At 41.3% G+C, this 25,025-nt stretch overlaps 1 protein-coding gene across 1 annotated transcript in view; it reads left to right on the forward strand.

The window, feature by feature from the left end:
• Positions 1-131: 131 nt before the first annotated feature.
• Positions 132-25,025, forward strand: part of LOC308095978 (glycogen synthase kinase-3 beta-like) — a 26,326-nt gene continuing 1,432 nt past the window's right edge. The window contains exons 1-11 of the mRNA XM_080443189.1: positions 132-527; positions 9,174-9,259; positions 9,947-10,048; positions 11,343-11,426; positions 11,890-12,000; positions 12,555-12,685; positions 12,978-13,182; positions 13,600-13,695; positions 14,629-14,815; positions 18,023-18,100; positions 19,548-25,025. The exon at positions 19,548-25,025 is cut by the window's right edge and continues 1,432 nt beyond it. Coding sequence (XP_080299315.1) covers positions 320-527; positions 9,174-9,259; positions 9,947-10,048; positions 11,343-11,426; positions 11,890-12,000; positions 12,555-12,685; positions 12,978-13,182; positions 13,600-13,695; positions 14,629-14,815; positions 18,023-18,100; positions 19,548-19,609 — 1,350 coding nt within the window. The 5' untranslated portion in view covers positions 132-319 and the 3' untranslated portion in view covers positions 19,610-25,025. The remainder of the gene's footprint in view (positions 528-9,173; positions 9,260-9,946; positions 10,049-11,342; positions 11,427-11,889; positions 12,001-12,554; positions 12,686-12,977; positions 13,183-13,599; positions 13,696-14,628; positions 14,816-18,022; positions 18,101-19,547) is intronic.

The following is a 25,025-nucleotide window of genomic DNA, read 5'->3' on the forward strand; positions in this document are numbered from 1 at the left end:
AATTTCTTCAAGACTTCTTTTTAATCTGCTATCCATATCTGCTATCTTCAAAATAGCCAATGTAGAAGGGCTCCCTTCTTTTGGGCTTGTTTCCATAGACCTGGTTGCTCGTTTCTCTCGCAGAACTTGGCAACACTGCTCGTAGCCTAGACAGCCGAGCAGCGTTCGGGAGGACTGAGAAACAGGAGGGTATCGGTCGGTCTTTTCTCTTTCCCAACGTTATATTTCATGTCAGAAGATCCATAATTGAACAACCACTTGGGCCGGAGGAACCGTGAATCCCAAGCCCCGCCGCCCCGCACAGCCCCTGCACAGAGATATGAGCGGCAGCGGGCGGCAGAGAACCAGCTCGTTTGCTGAGCCGCCGCCAGGTGTTCCAGGAGGAGGAGGAGGAGGAGCCGCGGCGGCGTCCGCCGGAGGATCAGCCGCTGCCGTGGGGAGCAGCACAGGAAAGTCCGGGGTCCCGCAGCAGGCCTCGGGGGGGAGCAGCGCACAGTCGGGAGGAGGTTCGAACCTAAAGCTGGCCAGTAAGTCCTCGTTTTTAGCCAGTGGTTGCTGCCGGAGTGTCCTTTTTTTGCAGGGGAAACGACGTCGCGGCCACATATCCATGTCTAATATGCATTTTGTTATTTTTAAAGCCTATACATGAGGAAAACAGCGTTGCCAGATCGTGCGAGAGAAATAAGCAACTGGGTCTATGAAAAGAAGCTGTTTGAAAATAGCCGATCTACAAGCTCACAACGCGTCGCGTTGTGATTTGTGAAAATGTAGGAATATATTCAAAACCTCTAAATCTTGTATGGGGGTGTCTCTGGCACAACATATTTTCAGAAGGTTGGGTCTACAAATGTATATTAATCTGGGGGTCCTTGACATGAAAACGTTTGAGAACCACTGGTTAGTTAACAAGCTCAAATAAGCAACAACTACACTTTAGAAACGAGCCCAAAAAAAAACGCAACTACCAATAATTTACAAGCAACTTTGCAGAAAAACAAGCTCACGGTCGCTTATAATAAGCGAACATGGCAACACTGTAGGAAAGTTGCACCGCCACCCTCTTGGATGAACGATGCTAATGGTAGCATGCTAGGTTAGCTAGCGTTAGCCACTTGTTTTTGCATGTTTTGGACACTTTAAGTAACGCTAAAATAACGCGGCTAATAATCAGCTCTGTCTCTGACTGCCAGTTACCAGGAGTCCCAGACTGTTCATGTGCTATGTTTTACCAGATCACTCCACAGTCTTTTAAAGGGTCACTTTGGCTTGAGCTATTATTATTGAGGCTGCTGCTGAATCGATGCACTTGAACCTTGTCGCTGGCGTTTGGTCAAAATCTGCTTGCCAACGCCGGGGGTTCACTGTTCATTTGAGTGTTTACATCAAAGTTCAGTTAAAGAGCCACGTAAACCTGACCAGCTTGGCTTAGAAATGGAGACACAAACTTGTCTTCTTTTTTTTTTTTACACAAGGTCAAGAGCAGGACAGGGATCAGCAGCAGGTGGCTGATGCTTTCATTTGGGATGCAAGTGATGCGCAAGAAGAGATGATGGGCTTTTGGCTGGCTGTTAGACGCTGTGTGTGTGTGTGTGTGTGTGTGTGTGTTGGGGGGTCTCTGTCATCCATGGTCTCATGTGGTACCACAGTCTATTATACATCACCATGGTGACAGCTGTAAGACGTGTCATTAGACAGCAAAGGGTGTGTGTGTTAATCCTGACCTTATCATCTGATTAGCAGGCAGTGGTGTGTGAGACTTTGATATTAGAGCTCATATGGGGGGGGGGGGGGGGTCATCAACAGTTCAAAGCTTGTGTGTTTTGTCTCTTTTCCCCTCCTTTCTCAATCAATTGCAACATCCTCTGCTCGAGGCCTTTCAGATCTTAAATGTTCCTCTTTTTCTAAAGAATAATACTTTATTGTTTTGATTGGTCTGTCAAATTAAACCTGGATACTGAGATATAGATGTCATGTTGATTGTATTTCCCTCTGGATCAACAAAGGTCTGTGATGCCATGATGCCATACTATCTAATTATCTCGCATTATGAACATGACATCAAGTTATTTAACAGTATATTTGTATTACATGGGTTCATTTTCTGCTCTAGGGAAATGCACAAACGCCAGTCTTTTGCAACACTACTCTCAGCCAGCACTCTAGTTTGCCACTGAAGTTGTTTTCTGCTCATGTGTCATGTCTAGATGTTTTCTGGTTGTAAACAATGATGCTGCAGATTACAGGCCAGGGTTCCTGTAGCATTTTGCCACGGGGTTGCCATGGCAACCAATTGGCTCATTTGGGCCACGAGTCACGACCAGAGCCTTTTCTGGCGGTTCTGGACAACCGCCTATCCGACCGACTTGACACCGGGCACTGCACTCCCTCGTGTCGGTGGCAACGCGCGTGTCGAAATTAAAGTTGGTCGGACCGCCGAAGGGTTCTCGAGATACGTGGATTAATACAGACGTACTTACAGAGATTCGGTGCATTTATTGTAAAATGTAGTGACTAGGTTTAGATTCCGGTTCCTTTACGATTCCCTTTAACAATTCCTATAGGGGGGTTGTAGTAGTGGGAACTTAACCCAATTGACCCAGAGGACATGATATGTTTGTCTCCACCTTGGTATTATAGACAGTTCTTCATAGATCTATGAGGGAATGCACATGGGACAGTGTCACCAATCCTTATCAATGTGTTTGTATGTGAGAGAGAATGGGACAGATTATGTGTCTCTGACTGAATGCATTTATTTATGTGTAAGTGTGTATACACTGTATGTCTACAGTCAGTGATTGTTACCTATTTAAACGTGGACACATTGTACGTGCATCATTGCAAGTAGGGATGCATGATATGTCGTTCATTATATCAGTATCGGCTGATATTTACTCAAAAATGCAATATTGGTATCGAACCAATGTCAAAATAATCCTGATATTTTTTGCCAATATTTTATCATATTTGTTTGAATGTGAAGCTGAAATAGCCTTTTGTGATTGAAGGCAGCAGATTCAATCAGTGTTTTCCAGGGAAGCTTTCCAAAGGAAAGCTACCTATGGAAAAATGTAACGCAAAGTTGGAAAAATGAATGTAACATCTTAACATAGTACATAGTACATTAGTTGTACTACAGTATGTCCTATGTTGTACGACATAAACAATATGTGCTCATCTCCTTCAGTAATGAAAGCATACAGTTGGGAACAGATCGTAGTGTTCATCAGTAGGCCTAATAAATCGGCTAATAAGATGCACTGTTATTTTTAGAAGTCTGTATCTGCACCCATAATCACAGTTACTGTATAACAAGTTAAAGTAAACCCTACTGGAATCTTGTATTTCAAATTGCGGTATATCTGTATTCATCAACCCCGACCTCCCAATCTCAGGACGGACACTCTAACCACAAGGCCACTTGGCTGGTTTTAGATAATAGTACAATTTATTAACTCTTTCACTGACAGACTTAATTCTGGCTGCGTGCACCCACTGCCAGCGATTTTCTTACCTTTTGAAGTAGTCACAGAATATTTATCTCCAGTATGATCGATCCCCTGATGGTTGCTAATCACTTTCACTGCGCTTCAGCGAAAAAAATAATAATTTCATCGCGACCTCCCGTTCGCTTTTATACGCCTTTGAAAATAGCATGTCTTGGCCAAAAATACATAGTAAAAAAAAAAAGTACACTGGAGCCGAGATGCAGGATTTTTAAGTAATAAGATAACCAAGAAGTGAATGGAGCAGCAAATCTTCGTATCACCATATCTTGGGTTCTGTGTGAGAAAAACTAATAAATATATATATATATATTATTATTATTATTATTTTTTTATTACGTTTTTTACTTCAGTGGCAGTGAATGAATTAAGTTGCTATTAATATTTGTGAGCACTGTTGGTGGTGGTATATTTGATTTGCTACTGGATACGTAACTTTATTCTCTGGTGCAGGCGCAGCATGATGGCATACTGCTTATGTGTCTCTGTATGGGCAATGGGCAGTCGGTTGAGACACGGTTGCCTATTGATATGTCAGCATTTTTATCGGGGCACTTGTAGTTGTGTTTAATAAAACGACAACAAGTTACCTCTATGTGACATGTGTGTTCTGTCTGTGTTTGCATATATCAGAACAGCGCACGTGAACACGCATCCGTGAGTTGCGTGCTGTGAGAAAGCGCACATCAGAGAGAGATTAAATTAATTTGTTGTTGGGCCTTGGGTAGGGCTCTGGCTAATAAATTGCAGACCCTTGTCTGGTTGGGGCCAGGCCGGGCTCGAACACCCCAGGCCAGGGCCACGGCTCGGGGTGGAGTTTTGGGCCTGTGCAGAGCTTTAGTGGGGCACATGTCTGATCGCTGATGGGTGTAGTAGTTTGTGAGATGGACACAGATGAACGGACACAAGGACACAAAAATGCATTTGTTTGAACAGGGTACTAACGGATCGACCCTGTTCTAAATGGCTCACCCCTTAGGCGACATGTGTAAAAACAGAGTCTGTTTGATTTCTGCTACCACAGCAAGCAACCGTTATGTTGTCTAAATACTGTCCAATCAGTGTGCAGCTGTGACACAGGCTTGGGAAAAGTTGGGGTTAACCAATTAACAAATGCGTCTGATAGCTGGAACACAGAACCATAATTACAATGTTTAATGTAATTTCATTAACGTGGTCGGTGTTAGTGTTGCACTGGCGTTGGCATCAGGTCTTTACAGTTAGTTTCTCTTACGGTCAGTCCATTCTAAATGGTACATTTATTTTGAATCTTATCGCTTAATGGTTAATTAACCGTTAATGAGTTTTGGTTAACGGTTGTGAATAGAATTCCTAATGGCCATCCCTAGCATGAACCCCACTCAGTTGTCTCTTGCTGAAAACCTTGTGACCCGGTCAGACAGCAGGCCTTACTGTTTCAACATGGTGTAACGGATATCACCAGCACGCATTGAATGACCACAGCACTTTTGTTTCTCAGGACAATTTACTGTGTGAGTGTGTGGATGCAAGCTTACACACTCGATAATAGGATAATATGATGCTCTTGTTTGTAAGATTACTCAATAAGTGACGTGTTTTGTTTATTTAAAAGTGTCATGCTTGATTAATTTACGTGTTTACTTGTAGTTAGTTGCCTTCATGAAGATGGTGGGGTTTGTATTATTGACACCATGTCAATGCTTTTAGCATCAACCAAGTTGGTTCTTGACTATTTTCAATGAATTATGTCATCATTACACTTTAAAGTCTGACTCAAGCCACTCACTCCACTCAAGTCCTCACCTCTACTCAAAACAGCAGAAAATCTATGTATCAAAAATCATGTGTTCATTTTCCAGCATCCTAGAAATGGATAGATGTTTATTTAATTTTAATATTAGAGCACTGAAATCCAGGCTTAGCATTGGTTACACATTTCAACATAACACTACTGTTTAGAAACAAGAACACTACTGGACACTAACAGAGCACTACTGTTTAGAAACAACTACTGGTTTCCTTAACCAATGGTGTTTGTGTAGATTACTATAGGTGCTGTTGCTTGTTATCCACTTGTCCTGTAGTCGTCCACTACACACGATGTAGTAGAACCATTCTGTACCATTGCGCTGTAAGTAAGCCTTGCAGAGCCATGTGTTGTGGCCCATAGGGCAGGAGCCAATCTCCTGTTTCTGTAGCATGAGCACTTGACACTAGTATGGGGCTGGGACTTACCCCCAATCCAACCCTTGATGCTGAGTACCAAGCAGGGAAGCATTTTAGAGTCTTTGGTATGACCCGGCCGGGGATCGAACTCCGACCTCCCAGTTTCAGGGCAGACACTCTAACCTCAAGGCCACTGAGCTGATTATCACTGTGCTGTAACTACTAAAAGCTATTTCCAGTGACTCTGTTCATGTGGCCACAGTTAAGATTCGAATAAACATTTTTGGGCGGTGAAACCGCCCCTATATGTGAGGTTTGGACATCGACATTCGCTGCACTGTGATTGGCCACCATTGTACCCCCCCCCACCCATTGCACCCCCCCAACATTGCGCTGTGATTGGCCACCATTGTACCCCCCTAACCCTGCACCGTGATTGGCCAATCACAGTCTATTCAGGACTGTGATTGGCTAGTGAAACATGACACATGTGCATAGCCCTATAAATAGGACTATGCACTTAAAAAAAACACTTATGGTTTTTTTTAAGTTAGGGGTGTACAATGGTTGGTCCACTATTACTTTTCTTTAAGTGAACTTCCATCACTGTGATGACCACTGTGACTACACCGCCCACTTCACACTGGGTGTGATTTTTTTTTAAAATATTGACTATATTCTTTTACACAAGGTGTTTACCCCAAGCCTTAATGAGTACACGGACGGCACACATGAAGGCAGCTGGATAGAGGCTCACTGTAACATGATCCTTACACGGTGTAGTTCGCGTACTGGATGCCGCCATATACTATTCACAGTTTTTTTTTTTTAAACCTGAATTAAGCCCGAGTGCAGGCTCTCAGGTATTTAATTGGTGGTTAATTGGTGGCAGTCAAAGTTTAGATTCTGTTGCCTGTTTTGTCTCTGTGTGCTTGAGTGACTCTGGTGCTTATATTGAAACATTTAAATAATAAATGTAACGATTTGGTATATTTACAGACCTAATAACATTGTGGGTTCAAAATGAGACTTAGTTGAATCCACTCTACCCTGTCTCTCTCTAGCTGCTCTGAAAATGAAGTGAAAAGGATTATATTTGAAACATAACCTAAAGGAGTAATGTTGAGTGATATGCTGCTGAGTGGTGCAATATTATATAGTGTACTAATGGTGAGTTCGACTTGTGCTGAACAGCATGTAATATGTAGCTTTGTTGTGACAAATCCCTGTACATTTATTGCACTTGGCGAGTAATGTAATGCTGTTGTATAAAAGCATGTTTTGATCTGTGGTGGTAAAAGGTTTTCCTGCCTTCTAGTGCCATCATTGGTTGTGCGTATGTGCTGGTACAGTCCTCTGAAGAGCTAACTCTTTTGCCTCATCATAAGCCGTCTGCTGGGTATGCGTAAATAGTTCAGAATAAGGCTGCATGATTATGGCTAAAGTAAGCCTGGTTATTTAACTACAGTACACAGCTTACTGTAATGCTAGTTGCTGATCTCCATTAATACTAATTGCAAAACAACATTTTTATATTTGTACTTCATTCATTTTAAATCAACATGGCTATTTTTAACTGTTTGTTTTTAAATGTTCCTGTATGATTATAGTATAGCCTACATTTGTATGGCACTAATTCAGAATGAGCCCCGTGTATTAGGCCTGTCATCACATCACCAGCACATTCATTTCAGGGAAAGGATCTGGCCTATATTTTTCGTCCGTTCCCGTTTTAATTAATTCCTGTGTCTTTACTATGAACTGAGGTCCTGCATTCTTCTTCCTTGGAGGTTTGATAGGCCTGACATTGATTCACCATGCCACCATTAACCTAATTATTCAAATGGACAGGGCAGAGATGACCCAGATGTTAAGGCCTGCTGCTGACCAGGCTGGATGTCAAGGGGCTGATGTCGCTGAACATGGCGATGTCCAACCCTCTGTGTAGAACAGCGCTAAAGAAGAACCAGAGCGACTATCTATTTCACCTGTACAGTTCCAACAAAAACAGTTACTGATAACATTTTAGGCAAGCACTTACTAGGGCATGCAGTTGACCAATATGGTTTCATTTCACATTTACAACCGCTAAAGTTGAACAGTATTAGGGATGGCCAACCGTTAACTGTTACCCGTTAACCGTTAAGAAATTGGCAACCGGTTAACACTAACGGCTAATGGCAAACCAAAAAAACATTTTATTTTCAAGGGCCAAGTCTACACCTGCAACCACACGTGACTTCCACTAAACTAACACTAGTAAACACAAAAAGAAGCGCGAGCAAAGAGAAGTGGTGTTTGGGATAAAAATAAAAATAAACAGCATATTTTTCTTTTTTTAATTGGTAAATAGCGCATTTTTTTGGGGAACACATTTCCTTAACGGTTAATGATTAATTAATCGGTAAGGCCTAACGGCAACCGATTAATAAAATGTCTCCATTTGGACATCCCTAAACAGTATTCAAGAGCTTTTATGCAGTTATAGGAGAAGTCTGTTGGTGCCACTAGTGATGATTCTCTCTGATCATTCAGTAGTGGTGTTTTCACTTTTTGGTATCGCCTCCGCTCGATTGGAACCTCGATAGACATAATGCCAAAAAAAGTACCAGCTACTAGGTAGAACGTTTGACCAATGGAATACCAAGACTCGAGTTGAGACGGTACCATGCATGGCCATTTCGGCGACTGCTTGTGACGGAGACTGACTGTGCCGTGAGTGAGTTAACTGTTGTTAACTCGCGGCACAGACATCACGGGCCCGTTTCTACGGGTCACACATTTCAATATATCGCCCAGGTCTCAGTATGCGTAAAATGTCCATGTCTGTGGAATTATTATTTATGTACAGCGATGTTTCTGTAGTTTTTCTATGATGATTTGATCACAGATAGTGTTGTCGATAATCGGATATAAAGTTGCATGATGCCATGGATGCATCGATTGTGAGTCTTTTCTTTTTTTTTAAACTTTATTTGCAGATTTTCATTCACAGTTAGTCACAGTGCAGGGGGTTCATATGTAACATTATCAAGCATCATATTCCAGTCCATTCGTGAATGTCCATTGTTAGTGGTGTTGTCTTGTTGGGTTCTATATTCAGTCCATTTCTCCCATTTTTCAAGGAATACTCAATGAGTTTCTCCATTACAAATATCTCCTCCACAATGCTCAGCCACTGCTCACAAATTGGAGGATCTGCTTTGTACCATAGCCTTGTAATTGCTTTTTTACTAGCTGCCAATAATACTTTCACTAGGTACATATCTTTTCTTTGTGTTTTATCAAATGCGTCTTTTCTTAATAATTCACGGCAGAGACGCAGGATGCGTTGTTTTCAACATCTGACATTTATTGAACAGATGATATATTTATTTTTAAGGATTTAATCCACACCAGGAGAAATGGGGAAGGTGACACGATCATAAACATCCCCTCCTGTGACCTGACTTTGTCTAGCTCTCTCCTTCGATACCTGACCTCATAGCTGACATTGCTTTGTTTCTGGTTGTTGCCTAGGAGACAGTGGGAAGGTGACGACGGTTGTGGCCACGCCCGGGCAGGGACCGGACCGCCCCCAGGAAGTCTCCTACACAGATATCAAGGTGAGGCACGAACACCAGTGGCTGTGGTCTGGACTCTTAGCAAGCCTGCAATTGACTTAATACTGCTGCTTGTGTTTTTACCTCAAGCTAATGCAAGTCAAACATCATTTCATTTGTGTTGCTCATTTCAATAGTTTTACAGGTGGTTCTGCTGTTGCTACCACCACAACCATCAGTACTACTACTAGTACTATGACCATTACTGTATGACTAGTACCATAGACATATAAAGGTAGACGCCTCCTTCGGCTCTGAAGCGTTCGTATCTCGGGCGAGCTTCCTTGTTCCGCAGGGCTAGCCTATCACTTCCTTCCGCTTCAGCAGGGGGCGTTCGGTAGGGCAATCAGAGGCAGGTGGGGCGGGTCTTTTCTCTCGCGCAGCAACTAGTCAGTTAGACGCGCTGTGATTGGCCAGTAGTCAACGCGATGTGATTGGTCAGTAGTGAAACAGCCCTGCGGAAGAGCCTTGTATTGAGATACCAGTTGCTCCAATGAACTGCAGAGGCCAATGAGGTATCTAGGTTTCTATATCTATGACTAGTACTGCTGTTTCTTTCTACTAGTGTAATTACCCATTTTTACCACTGCTATTAGTACTGGAGGCCAGATATGGAAAACAACTCAAGACTATTATTTCACCGAAATGCTTTTAACAAAACCCACTGGTCCTGTTCTAAATCCCTCCTAGGTAATTGGCAATGGGTCATTTGGTGTTGTGTACCAGGCCCGTCTCATTGACAGCCAGGAGATGGTGGCCATCAAGAAAGTCCTGCAAGACAAAAGGTTCAAGGTAAAGCATTAAAACATTGTTTCTCATCCCCATGCCAGCGTTTCTTACCTTATATTGACGATCCACAGAGATATTATACATTTTAACCCATTCAAACCGGGAAAGTATCAGTGTAATTTTAGATTTGAGCTAAAAAGCATTATTTTATACTTTGGCTATTCAGACATCTTGAAAACGTGTGCAAATCTTTGAATATACATATTATTTTAAAGCGATTTCTTTTTAACTCAAATCTTTGCGTCCTGGGGTCCTTGAAACAACATATTTTGAGATGGGGGGGGGGGGGGGGATTCCACAGCCAAATGCATTTCATTTTGGGGGTCCTTGACATGAATTTCTTTTCAGAACCACTCATATAGCAACATAAGTTTTTAGTGTTAGAAGACATTTGTAGAATCGGCCTCAGGTCTTTATGGCTTAACCCATTAAAACCGGGAAAGCATCAGTGTCATTTTAGATGTTAGCTATAATATATAATATATAGCAATACAAGTTTTTCAAAAAAACTCTTCGGATTTAGTACAGTGGTTCTCAAAAATTGCAGATGCCCAAGCTCACAGCGCGTCACTTAAAGCTGCTTGCAAGCTTGTACATCTGCTATTTAAAAAACACATCTACTTCTGGGGTCCCCTGGCACAGAACAATTTCAGCTGGGGGAACCGTGGCCAAATACATATATCAATTTGGTAGCACAAAAAAGTAATAGTTGCTGCAGACCTGCAGATTTCTGGGATTTTGTTCCAGATATGCGGTGCATAAAATCTGCTGCTTCTCCACATATAGTTATGACTCGGGGGACAGATGACCCGAGAGGCCTGAATGATTCATGATGTGTAGGGTTTATATTTTGTTATCCTCGAAACTCCAACAGAACGGACTCCAACCCCCCACACCCAATCCAACAATGGATTGTGTAATCCACTGTTTCCCAAACAGTAGGTCGGGACCCATCTCTGGGTCGTGGACCAATTATGGTTCGCAACTAAATATCCATTTCCTACATTAGAAATATATATATTTCAAAACATAAAAAAAAGTTTAAACAAAAAGTCTCAACTTTTCATTAATTAAAAATAATTCCAACAATCTATAATTTCTAAATCTAATAATTTCCATTAAAAAAAAACCTAAACATTGTTTAAGAAGTAGTGAAAAAAGCAGATCTACAAGCTTGTAGGTCTGCTATTTTCACCAGTTTGGGTCCCGGGAAAATATCTAATCTCTCTTTTGGGTCTTGAGCTATAGAGTTTGGGAACCACGGGCTGTAATCCATTGTTGTCTTTGTGTCTTTTAGAATCGAGAGCTACAGATAATGAGGAAGCTGGACCACTGTAACATTGTCAGACTACGATACTTCTTCTACTCCAGTGGAGAAAAGGTACTGTACATCGAGTACTTTGGGATGCTACTTGCAACATGTAACATGTTGTACAGTAGTTGAGGTTAAAACAACCAATAAGAATTCACAATACAACATGTCATGCTATTGAATCACTCAACTGAATCTATACAACTACTCTCAATTGTCATGTCATCATTGATGAGGCTTGTATTGTCCTTATTGACTTAGTAAATAGTCAAATAATTCATGCAAGTTTTTGATATCGACCTCTCCGGTGTTTTAAAGTAATCATCTCCTTAGTATGATGTCATTGTGTTGCAGCACACTGTGCAAACCATTCAAATATCAATACTGAATATACATAAACGCCTACTGGTTGAGAAACAACGAGCGCACCTTTCACACGGTTTCACGATTTGCACATTAGGACTTGGTCATACAAACATTTTCAGTCGTGAGATTTCATTTTGCTTTAATCCATGCTTTCTGCCCTTTCCAGAAAGACGAGGTGTACCTCAACCTGGTGCTGGACTTTGTCCCTGAGACGGTCTACAGGGTTGCCAGACATTTCAACAAGGCCAAGAGCATCATTCCTATAATTTATGTCAAGGTAGTCACTAACTACTATTTCTTCCCCTAATACATTTCTGTCTGATATTCATTTGTTGAGTTTTTTTTTTTTTTTGTCTCGTTTGAATAAATGTTACATCAACTTAAAATGGAACAAACTGTATAGCACTTGAGATAGACAATGCTGAAACTTGTTGTCCTGCAAATACTGGTGTTTATATTATCCAAACACAATTGTCCATGTAAACTAATGTTACATCAACATTATTTCTTTACTCATTCACTGCCTGAATTATTTCTGCCCGCGTTTGCCCACTGCCAGAGATTTTTCATTGAAAAAAAAAAGTACTCAGGAGCCGAGATACAGAATTTTTAAGTTTTAAGTTAACAAGGAAGTGGATAGGAGTCTAGATCTTCGAAAAATCATATCTCCTTGGTCTTTGGGTCAAATTAAAATAAATAAAAAATAAATAAATAACGTTTTTTACGTCAGTGGCAGTATTGGTAAACGGGAATAATTACGTTTATTACGTCAGTGGCAGTGAATTAGTTAATGTTGACTGTCTCTTTCCCCCTCCCCCCTCTCTGCGTCAGGTGTACATGTACCAGTTGTTTCGTAGTCTGGCATATATCCATTCCCAGGGCGTGTGTCACAGAGACATCAAACCACAGAATCTGCTGGTCGACCCAGAGACGGCCATCCTCAAACTCTGTGACTTTGGCAGGTAAGCATGGTCCCTCACAAAGTCTGAACACTGGGCCATAACCCATTAAGACCTGAGAACGATTCTACAAATGCCTTCTAAATCAGTGGTTCTCGAACACACACACACACACACACACACACACACACACACACACACACACACACACCTACTTACAGTATGAATGGTTTTAGCAAGATTTCGGGCTATTTAACTAATAGCAATTCTCCAAAATAAGTTGCGAGATCAGTTGCCCATAGTTTATGAACCCAGCACAGCCATAAACCATTCCTCTTTGTCTCCTCCCCCTCAGTGCCAAGCAGTTGGTGCGTGGCGAGCCCAACGTGTCGTACATCTGCTCACGGTACTACCGCGCCCCAGAACTCATTTTCGGGGCCACTGACTACACAGCTAACATAGATATCTGGTCGGCGGGCTGCGTACTGGCTGAACTGCTGCTGGGGCAGCCCATATTCCCTGGAGACAGCGGAGTAGACCAACTAGTGGAGATTATTAAGGTAAGCGAAAGCTCTGTGTGTGAAATGAGTCGTAAGGTAAGGAATGTCTGGGCCAACCTGTTTTGTTCTTTGATTATTGATTGATTGATTGAATACAATTCATCAACATAGCATAAAAATAACACCAAAATACAATATCATCAGCACATATAGGAAAAAACTGTAGGCAGTGAATGCCATCACCTTTCTTTGGGAGAAGTGAGTTTACCTCTCCTTTTGGCCTCCTGAAAGGTGGATTTTCAGGCCTGTTTTGAAAGAAGCCAGTGATCCATATTTTTAAGGGACGGTGTCGGGGCATTCCACACTTTGGTGGCAGTGCAGTAGAAAGAGAATCTACCCATGTTTGTTCTATTATAACTTTAACCTACACACAACTAAGGATGTAATAATATTCCTACATTCCCTTTCACTTGTCAGGTGCTAGGAACTCCAACAAGGGAACAGATCCGGGAAATGAACCCCAACTATACAGAGTTCAAGTTCCCTCAGATCAAAGCCCATCCATGGACCAAGGTAAATAACGGGCCTGTATCCTCACTGTGCTACATCCTGTATACAATTAATCCTTTATTCTTGGCATGTCCATGTACCTCTTCAATTAGAATATTGTCCCTGTTTAAAACACTAAACATTTAATCTGCATTCCTGAATGCAGATTGCTACGCATTTAGGTGGTCAATCAGATCTTAACATTTTATTGTACATAATACATTTACATACAAAGCAAAAGAACATGCAACCAACAGGAAAAAAAAAAAAAAAAAGAAGGTTGACATGTGTTTTAAGTGGCAGATGATGTCATCACAGATAGGGTTGTCACAATTACAAATTTAAGTTGACGATTAATTGTCACTCAAATAATTGCGATTAACGATTTAATTGTGTCTTTGGCGTTGAACACTGGAACATTATGAAGCCTTTTAGGCGTCGTAATAAAAAATTTGCACAGGGCAGATTATGACAAATAACTGAAATATGCAAAGAAATTATTGACATATTTGATAATTTTATGCATGTACAAATAGCAGCCGATCTACAAGCTTACAACGCGTCACTTCGTGAAGCGTTGTAAGCTTGTAGATCTGCTATTTCTGCTTGTTTAATATTTGAAAATGTGTGACAAAATTTCAACATGGAAACGATTATGACGATTATGCAAAAATAGTTGCGATTATCTCAAATAATTGCGATTAGACCATTATGTAATAATTGTGGCAGGCCTAATTGCAGAGGACGCTTCTTATGCAAGGTGTAAATTGTGGCTTTTTGTCTTGAAAGAAATCTGATCAGGAATCTGATCAGATTTTACCGATTTCTTTGTCGAGGTCTTTTACCAAAACCAGTTCATCAGCACTATGTATTTACAGTGCAAAAAGACTCGTCTCATGAATCCACTCATGAAGCATCAGCCAAATCACTTCCACAAATGTTCCCGTCTGTCCACAGGTGTTCAAGCCTCGTTCCCCTCCGGAGGCCATAGCCCTGTGCTCCCGGCTGCTGGAGTACACTCCCGTCACGCGCCTCTCCCCGCTAGAGGCCTGCTCCCACGCCTTCTTCGACGAGCTGCGCCAGCCCAACGCGCGGCTGCCCAGCGGCCGCGACCTGCCCATGCTGTTCAACTTCAGCACCACAGGTTAGACCCCCGCCACCTATCCCAACCCATAGTTAGGGTTGGGATCCTTTTAGGATTTTAACCATGCCAATTCTTTTAACGATTCCCTCTTAGCGGTCCGATTCCTTAACGGTTCCCTTTTAACGATTCCTATACAGGGTTCCAAATAGACCCTTACAGGTCTGTAACTCTGAGAGTGTACAAATGTACATATGGTGGTCCTTCAAATTTAAGAGTTTGAGAACCACTGGTATTGTAATTGCATAGCAGACGTGAAGTCTACATACCAGCTCTGATGGTGTGATAAAAAACCCGGTCCCGGAAATGGTTCCGAATGTGATGGAACCCATTCCTGGTTCCTCAATGTCGTTTCCAGTTCCTCCGATTCCTCCGGATCCCAACCCTAGCCGTAATGTCCATAGAATGGTCCTACATGGTACCCTGTGGTACAACTTTCAACATAGGTCCATGCTCTCTGTAGAAGTAAAAAATATGCATGGAGTACATTTGTGCAATTATAAAGCTTAAAGTTTAAACGAGGAATTTATAGTTTAATTATAACGCCCTCGACTACTATGACGTGACTCTCAGGGCCAGCCCGAGGCATAAGAGAACTATGCGGCCACTTGGGGTCACGCCACTACTAGGTGGCATCCCTCAAGCAAGAAATTGAAAATCTACATACAAAGATAAATCAATTGATATGTAATGTGAAGTGGTGATAATTAAAATATACATATATTTATATATACTGTAGTTGACTTGAGTGACCATACAATGCACTAGTGATGCACAGGTCTGGTGTTCTTTCTTATCCGAACCTACCCAAGTCTGTTTTCATGCACACAATACAACCATCTGAACCCGATCTGCCTATACTGCAAAAAATAAATGCATAATAATGAAAATTCAGGTGGCAATATAATGTTTCAGATGCTTGTCACGTTTATCAAACTTCAGAGAGTGCTCGGACTCCAGGAGTGCTTCAGTTTTTCTGCAGTGAAACTCTAAAGATGAAACCTTTTGGTGCATTGTATCCACATTAATTAATATAATTACTGGTGCTAACCATTTTGAACATATCTACCGTGTGTAGCTATGTCCATACAGAGACGGTTGGCTTCATTCGCTGTACCTTCAAGTACCGGCGTCAGTTGCTCCACGTACAATAGCATATGCAGTTGTTGTCCAAGACACATGAGGTGACTGCAGTGTTATTTCTATAAATATGACGTTGTGCTACGGTTCACCGCCGACAACCACACAAACTGAACATGTTTACAAAAAGAAATTCCCAAATGGCCATCCCTACTGACCATTGGCTGTATGTTTGTGGTAGTTGGCAATGTGCTTCTTCAGCACCATGGAGAGAGGCGTGAAAACATACACATTCACTAGCCTAGTATACACTATAACCTACGGTATATGAAAGCTGTTAAAAATGAAATTGTCGTTGACATTCTGCAACCTACTATTATTTGCTGAAATGGAAGTTGCCACAAGATGACTCAAAATGAGGCTCTTAACACTCTCACCGCCGGGCCCGTAGCCTACGGGCCGATAAATCCAACTGTACAGCGCCGATCCCGTAGCCTACGGGCTGTGGTGCTTTTTCCTTTTTTTCGAAAAAAAAAACTTTTTTCAATTTTCTAGTACGGCACATTTCATTGTAACACCACCGGAAATGGAATTATTCCGGATCCCGTTTTGCAGATCCCATAGGACTCCATTCTAAAGCGCACACTGCAACGCCATTTTCTTCGGTTGTAGTTTTTCTCCTCGCTGATCACTGTTTAACCTAAACCGTTCTAACTACAACATGGATACCCCGTTTGACACGTGGTTTGGACTGGTACACGCAGGGAGATCGCCGCGATGTTTACAAACAGTGCAGAGCTCAATCTTAAGGATTTTAACGAGGTCTATGGCAACGTGAAAAAAACAAAAAACAACAATAAAACGTTGGCACTGGTGAGTACATTATGAGATTAACCTCTGGCGGTCAATGTGTTAACACATTCACTAAAAAAGATTATAATATATATATACATTTTTTTTTCACACAGAACCAGGAGATAACGCGATCCAAAGATTTACTGCTCCATTCACTTCCTGGTTAAAGTATTTGGGAAATATTCTGTATCTCGGCTCCTGTGTTTTACGATGTATTTTTGGCGAAACATGCTATTTTCAACTGGGTATAACAAGCGAACGGGAGGTCACGATGACATTTCTTTTTTCACGGAAGCACAGTGAAACCCTCCGTGATTAGCAACCACCAGGGGATCGATCATACTGGAGATAAATATTCTGTGGTTCTTGAAAGATTTGTCAGAATGCTTAAAAATGCTGGCAGAAGCTACAGCCTGTTTTAGAAAACCCCTGGCAGTGAATGTGTTAATATGGAACAGCTCTCGCTCCATCTCTCTTTTTCTTTATTTATCTCTTTTCCTCCCCCCTCTCTCTCTCTGCCAGTTGAAAGAAAAATAGATGCAGCAAGTGCAAAGCAGACAGGAAGACTGGAGTAGTTTATTATTACATTAATTTAATTGAAGTAGCTTAGTATTATATATATATATATATATATATATATAGTGTTGTTACAGTGTTGCCAGATTTTGCTTGGAGAGAAACCGTCTCAAAAGAAGCGACTAGGGCACATGAGCACTTTAAACGTAAACGTTGGCTATTTGAAAATAGCCAATCTACAAGCTCACAACGTGTCGCATCGTAACGCGTTGTGAGCGTGTAGATATGCTGTTGATTTGGGGGTCGTTGACATGAAAATGTTTGACAACCACTGGTTTAAACGACATTAGGAAACAAGCCCAAAAAAACACAACCCGCAACTACCAATATTTACACACAACTTTACAGAAAAACAAGCCCAAAGTCGCTTATAATAAGCGGACATGGCAACGCTGCTTGGTTGGCCCTGACCAGAGCCTTCTATTAGAGAGTTGCGCCAATGAGGGGTCAGAAACGGCGTCGGTCACGTGGTTCATGTAGCTGGAAATAGTGACAAGGAGCCGTCGACTTCAATGCATTCCATGAACTTCCGGTTTAGGGATTTGTCACTATTCGCCAATGTATGTGTATGTAGAAGACCTGGCCCGAAGAAGTGAACGGAGTTGGCGTAACTCTCTAATAGATGGCACTGGCCCTGACGTCATGACCAGTGTCTTTGTGGTTGTTTAATGGTGACCTTTCCCCTCCCTCTCTCTACAGAGCTGTCAATCCAGCCCCAGCTGAACTCCACCCTCATCCCTCCTCACGCCCGTGCTCAGACCAGTGCTTCTTCCCATGGTACACAGTTCACCTGGAATAGTTGTTGTTCTTCATAGGAGTAGCATTAGTAGAAAAGAATTGTGTTTATACATTGTGTACTACTCTTTATCAAAATAAATATGCATGACTTCAAGTAAGGCTACACAAAACATTAAACCAATGGAATGTATGAACGATATTGTATATGTTTTTGCAATCTTTAAATTATGGATGGGCAATATATCCATTTCCCTGATAATAACTATACATTTATGACCCACATGAAGGATTAAGTGAACATTTTTTACTTTTCATATTACTATATGGTGAAATCATCTCCTGTCTCTCCGTTGCATTATCTTTATCCCTGGAGCGGTAGCACCTATCAGTGTGTGTGTATATATATATAAAACAAAAACCGAGAACAGAAAAGGCGACTTCAGATGCCAGTGAAGATTCAGTCCCCAAGAAAGGTCATCTTGCCCAAGGTGATGTCGCCCAAACCACAGTTATTTATCCATGGTGGTGACCAATTGTTGTGGGTCGCGAGTAAATACCCCCTTTTTTGTTTCCTACATAAAATATAGATATATATATTATTTCAAAAGATAATAAAATGTAAACGCAACTTTTCATAAATAAAATCAATCAAAAGTATTTCATAAATAAAATATAACGTTTAAGAAGTAGTGAAAATAGCAGATCTGCAAGCTCGCAACGCGGTGCGACGCGACCCGCTGTGAGCTTGTAGATCTGCTATTTTCACTAGTTTGGGTCCCGGGCCAACGTCAAATTTCCCTTTTGGTGTCGCGAGCTAAAACGTTTGGGAACCACTGTACTATACACTGCGGAGGGATATCTCCTGCTCCCCAGCAAAAGCAATGCTCTGCAAAACATACATTTTGATAGGGGGGGGGCAAATGGAAAGGAGAGAGAGAGAGTATTTAGGAATAAGACAGACCTGTTTATGCGAGCTTCAGATAACCAGGCTAACACTACTAGCACTATCTGCTAGCGCTAACGGCAAACAACAGATAAATGGGCTATCCTCCTCCCGTCAGTGTCAGCGCTTCCTCAAATTCACAATCCCACCGGTCCTCATATTCACTGTAACATGTACAGTATATAGGATATATTGGAAGTTTGGTTTATAAATATCAGCCAATACAATACAATACAATAAAACATACAACTTTGGTGGATGGAGGTCTCCGTATTCTTCTATTGAGAAATTTAGACTGTGTTCGGGTAGTACTATTGCATGAAGCTCAAAGCGCAATATCTGCCCTTCCTAAGTGGGCATTCCGTCTTAGCGCAGCAGTAGAATATTTCGGCCCTCGCGCGGTAGAACCGGGATCAAATCGCGCGTAGCAAATAATAAATCTTGATGATTGTAGCTTTAAATGAACGCAGTATTTTTGCAATGTATCTAATCCATCGGCACACCAAGTCAATATGTTCTTCTCTGCTCCCTTGTCTTCTCCAGATGGTACCGGTTCCGACTCGTCTCAACACAGTTCAGTACCAGGATCTCTCAGCAGCATCTGAAGCAGCGCTCCACCCGTTTGTCTGTCTGCCGGCCCAGCCCTTTTCTGTCTGTCTCTCACACACACACACACACACACACACACACACACACACACACACACAGTACTGCTTCCCTCCATGCTGCTTTGACATAGCCTGATTTATACTTCTTTGTCTACCGGTGTCATAGAAATAGCTGATCTACAAGCTTATAGATGAGCTATTTTTAGCACGTGACACCATCCGAAGGAGTATAAATTAGACGTTAACGTTAACACCCCATCTCTCTTTTTGTACTGTACATAATGTCGGAACAAACCATTTTGTTCTTCTTAGCTATAACCAGGACTGTTTGTGTCACATTCTGTAGAAGCTCGGGAGTACATCGCTGCGATGACACTTGCACACAGTGAAACCCTCGGTGTTGGTTTAATGCTGAGAGGGTAACTCTCAGCTGTTAAATGAACAGTCGAGGCTTTCACTGTGCACGTGCTTTCACGCTAACGTCCACCGTCACACACACATGCACAGTAGCAACGTTTTCAGTGCTCTTGGTGCTGTTGCAGGGGCATATGAAGGTGCAGTAGAGGGGGCCGGTTCCCTATTATGTAAACTGTTTTTAAATCAACATTGTTTTTTTTTTGTTTCGCTTTTTTTTTTTATTGATTATTTATTTGACTAAACTGAAAAATGACAATGATGACCATGCAACATTTTGTCTAGTTTTTTGTTTTATTTCTCCTGAGTGGATTGTGTGTGTGTGTGTGTGTGTGTGTGTGCGTGCGTATGCGTGTGCGTGTGCGCGTGTTTTTATTCCAGTATTTATGTGGGTGGGCTGCACACTGCCTGACTTTGACCAGATTTAGGACCCATTAGACTGTATCACAAGAACTGATCATGGTAAAATAAATCATGTCATACCTTTAAAGAGAGGGAAAATGTTTTTTAGCAACTCGTGCAGTACTGTAGAGAACAACAGTATTATATGTTATAAAAAAAAACCTAGCTTATGGCCTTGACCCTGATGAAGACAATTGTTTTGTTCCCCTCATGTAGCCTTGATAGTGGTTAGAGTTGCACCAGAACCTCTACTATACTTTTAATGAGAGAAAGAAGATAAGATAAGACCTTTATTGATCCAACTGATTGAGTTGAGAAATGTTAAATACGTGTAGAATGTTAAATGTGCTCTCAGAGGAGAGGAATGTCGGTCAAGGATCATGTTCACTTTTCTGACTTTTCTTTTTTTATACCGATAGTCACGCATCCAACTGGCATACGTGCGGATGTGTTGGAAGTAATCCAGCATTTTGCCCTTTGTTCAGAAACGTCCGAGTTAAATGGCGTGTGCTCCTGTTTCAATAATTACATCTCTGTTAAATGTTAGTAGAAAGTGGTGCTGAAGTGGAGAGAGTAGGAAGTTCTGACTCTTGGGCTATAAATAATATTTTGACTATAAATAATATTACACAAATGAAGCAGAGCCCAGACAGGGGTCCTTGTCTAAGATTAATTGATTGTTTGATCTCATGATAGGAAGAAGGAGGCTGGATTTAAAGATTACAGCGGTAGACTTCGTAGAGGGTTGTCGTAATACCTCTATTCTAGAGGAAATATTGCAGGCTATGTTTTTCTGACAATGAGGTACACTACAAAGTAAAAACAGACTACAGTAGGTGTGTTTTAACACAAGTGGCTGCTGGAACGTATGCATTTCCCTCTTGACAGCTAAGAAGAGGAACAAAATTAAAGCTTTTCTGCCCTAAAATAACCCCCCTTGTTGCTGTAACAAAAGTGCTGTAGTGATAAGTGGGACTTTTCACTGCGTATCAAATGTAACTCCTCTCCATGTGTAGCTATAAAGGCATGGGAGTAATCTGGCATAATCAGTGTCCTTGTTTGACCCATGATATTCACAGTTTGTGCAGACCCTGGCTGATGATCAAAACTGGACAGTAACGGATGGTTACGGAGGTCCATATTTCCTAAGGGAAACTGTTTCTGTTGTTGGAGAGTTACAAACTCTCAATACAAAAATATAAAGTGGCAATTCTAGGACATCACTAAGTCATTTTGGCTGAGGCGGTTTTTGGAGAAAAAAAAATAGGGGTTTTAACACCGTGAAACAGCCCCAACCCCAGCACAAATATCACCACCTTCAGTCATTGTACGGAGATGATCTTTGTGCTGCAGTGCTGTTTAGAGAACTGGACCCTGGGCTAAATAGTGTGTTGCTCCTTTTGAATCAGTATACGGTAGCAGAGCATATGTATATATACACACACATATACTGTATATATACATACACACACACACATTTTATTAAGTTATGACGATGAAAAATCTCAGCTACTTTTTTATTTTTTATTTCTTTGCTAATGTAAATGTATTTATTGTCTTATCTTTGCAGAAGGAGCTATGAATATTGATTCATAGGGAGGGGGAAAGGTTTCTGATGTGGCATTATTGCCAGTCTCGCATGTCTTATCAGTGGAAATAAGCGTGAAGACCATTATACAGACGGGTGACAAATCAAAAGAAAAAACAATGTGTCGTGTCTTGTTGTCAGGCCACCACGGACCACCAAAACCGCATCAACGCACCTTGGTATAGATCAGTGGTTCTCAAGTTGGTGTCCGAGGACCCCCGGGGTCTGTCTGTAACTTAGAGACCGTACAAATGGAACCAAATGGACCTGTTTCAGAGTTTAAGTTTAGTTTAGTCTATGGTTTTTGCAATGAGGGTGTTATGCACTGCAACCCTACTATAACATCCTTCTCTATCTAGTTGTCAATCGACTGTTCTTTCTGACAGTCTGATCATGTCCTTCATTGACATTCTCAGTTACCTGAGGAAGAGCTGCTATTCTGTTTTTCCCTACCTACCTATTGCACTAATGCACGAGCATCACAGTCATTGAATGCTCTCTTTTGACCACAATTTCCAACGCTATTTAATGATGCGTTTTCCATAGATCGAAATGTCACTGTTCCTATTGAAACACTAGCCAGTTGAGAAGTCTTTGTGATTGAAGCTCCTGCCATCTGTGCCCCAATAACAAACCCTCTTTCATAGTCCCCTTAGATCTTCTTCTCTTGTTACCTTGTTTCTATCAAGGTCAACTGAGCCTGCTTAGGATTTTTATACATGTCACAAAGCATGTTAGAATGTTAATTGCTTAATTGTATCATACAGTAAACCTGTATGGAAGCATTCGTTGTTTCCTCCCGTTTATTCCGTTCTTTTCCTCTAATTTGTCACCTGCCTGTATATATATTAGACGAGTGGTGGGTGGGTGGTATTCAGCTGTGGTTCTGGGGACGCAGGCAACTGCTACTGTTTCTTTATTCTGCCACATAATGAAACGGCAACTACGCTGTTTTTTAAACCTGAATCCTATCGTCATGTTGTGGAGGACATGTGAAAATCTGCTTCCCAATGCTTACCTTGTGTGGAGAGCTTGCTCTCAACAGTGCTGGATAATCTCCACTGCTGGTGTTATGCTCCTGTAAGGGGTAAATAGGAAGGAACGAAGCAGACGCATTGTTGCTAGAATCAAGTCCCTAAGTGTAATGAACTGACAAATATACATTACATGTTACCCAAACTGTAAATAAATGTCAGTGAGGAGATTCTTAATGGTCAAACATCACAACAATACCAATTGAATAGGGTATTGTAAATGATAGATGCCATGTGCTGACACGAAATATATAAAGCAACAAACATAATACACACCCGGTACATTTTTGTGCATACATATATGCCCACCACCTGCACACAGATGCACACAGGTGAAGGTTTATATGAAGAGCACACCTGTTTTGAGATGAACATCAAACTAAAATCAGTTGGTTTAGTCATTTTATTTACAATTTCACAGACTCATTTAGAAAACTCAAGTTTCAAATCCATATATGATATCAAATATATCTTGACACAAAGCATAAACCCTCTCATCACACTTGAATGATAAGATTCAGGTTAAAACTATGCGAAGATGACCATTAGCAGCATACCGTATACAGTACACAGTATGGTGTACCTGGTTTCCAGGGTTTAGATTAGACACTAGAGTAAACCGGCAGTAGGAAGTTGAGACCCGCGGCATTAGAAAACAGGTGCTATGTCCACAGAACAATGCAAACGCAATACCGTAATGTGTTTTTAACCACTTGAACCCTAGCATCCCTTTTCTGGGCATGTCCTAATAGGCGAATGTTCCCGCGGAAATAGACGATCTACAAGCTCACAACACGTGAGCTTGTAGACGGGCTATTTTTGGCGAATAGATTTGGTTGTACTGTAACAGTAGAGGGGATAAAAGGAGTGGGGCAAGGTTAGAGCCGTGGGACACCAGTCAACAAAATATATCGGGTTAAAGTGGAAATGGACATTTGATTGGCTGTCTTATCAGTGTTGGTTGACATATGGGCTGAAGTAAAGAAGGCAAATGAATGGCTAGTAGTTTTGAAGTAGCTGACAGAAGTAATTTAAAAGAACGAGGGAAATTCCCAATAGTTAAGTAAATAAGTGTGCAAGTTTGTGTGCAGGTTTGGATGTTTGCACACGTATGTTCAATAGTAATCACTCATAGTTCTGTTACCTCTGTGAATGAGAATGCTTCTTGTCACAGCCATATGGAATAGTATTTAACACACACATTAACAGAAGTGAGATCCCCTTAAATGGGACCCGTGTGTGTGTGTGTGCATGTGTGTGCGCTCTTGTCAACTGGACAGAGTCAATGAGATTTCTCATGATAACCCTGTTTTCTCCCACTGAGAATATTCATGTGTGCGTGCGTGCGCGCGTCTCCATGTTATCTATAATCCAAACTGCACTGTCTGAACTGCCAGTGTTCTAGATTGATGTCAGTTGACAATACTGACCACTTGAAAGCTTCTAGTTTAAGCATTTTATACTATTTCACCATTCCTGTTACACCTACTGTTTTATCTGCGGCCCTAGTTTTTTCTGCTTTCTTTTTGATGTATAGAATCCAACCAGAGAATGTTTGATTTCATTCACATGGTGTGCTGACGAGACAGGGATTTGCACTCAGAGCGATTTCACTTTGCTATGAAAAGTTGTGAACCCCACCCCACTGTTCCATCATGTGAAAGAAATCAAACATTTTCCTCTTCCTCAAAGTCAGAAGCCATCTTTTTTCTCCTTGTCGAATCCCCCCTTTCCTTTTCTTATTGCACATGTGTAAATATCACTGATTTAGAATTCTCTTTTTACTTTTTATTACAGTGTTTATATCTGTTTTTTCTTTTATTTTCAGTTTGTCAACAATGTACGTAGATCCTCATTTTGTTTGCTTTGGTCATTCTTGTTTTTTTTTTGTTTTCTTTTTGTAAATACGGCTTTTGTTTCACAGTGTTCCTATGATCCAAAATGTAAATAGCAAAGAGGGAAAAAAATGAAAATG

The sequence above is a fragment of the Gymnoscopelus braueri genome (genome assembly GCF_963280865.1).
Source record: "Gymnoscopelus braueri genome assembly, chromosome: 11".
Taxonomy (NCBI): Eukaryota; Metazoa; Chordata; class Actinopteri; order Myctophiformes; family Myctophidae; genus Gymnoscopelus; species Gymnoscopelus braueri.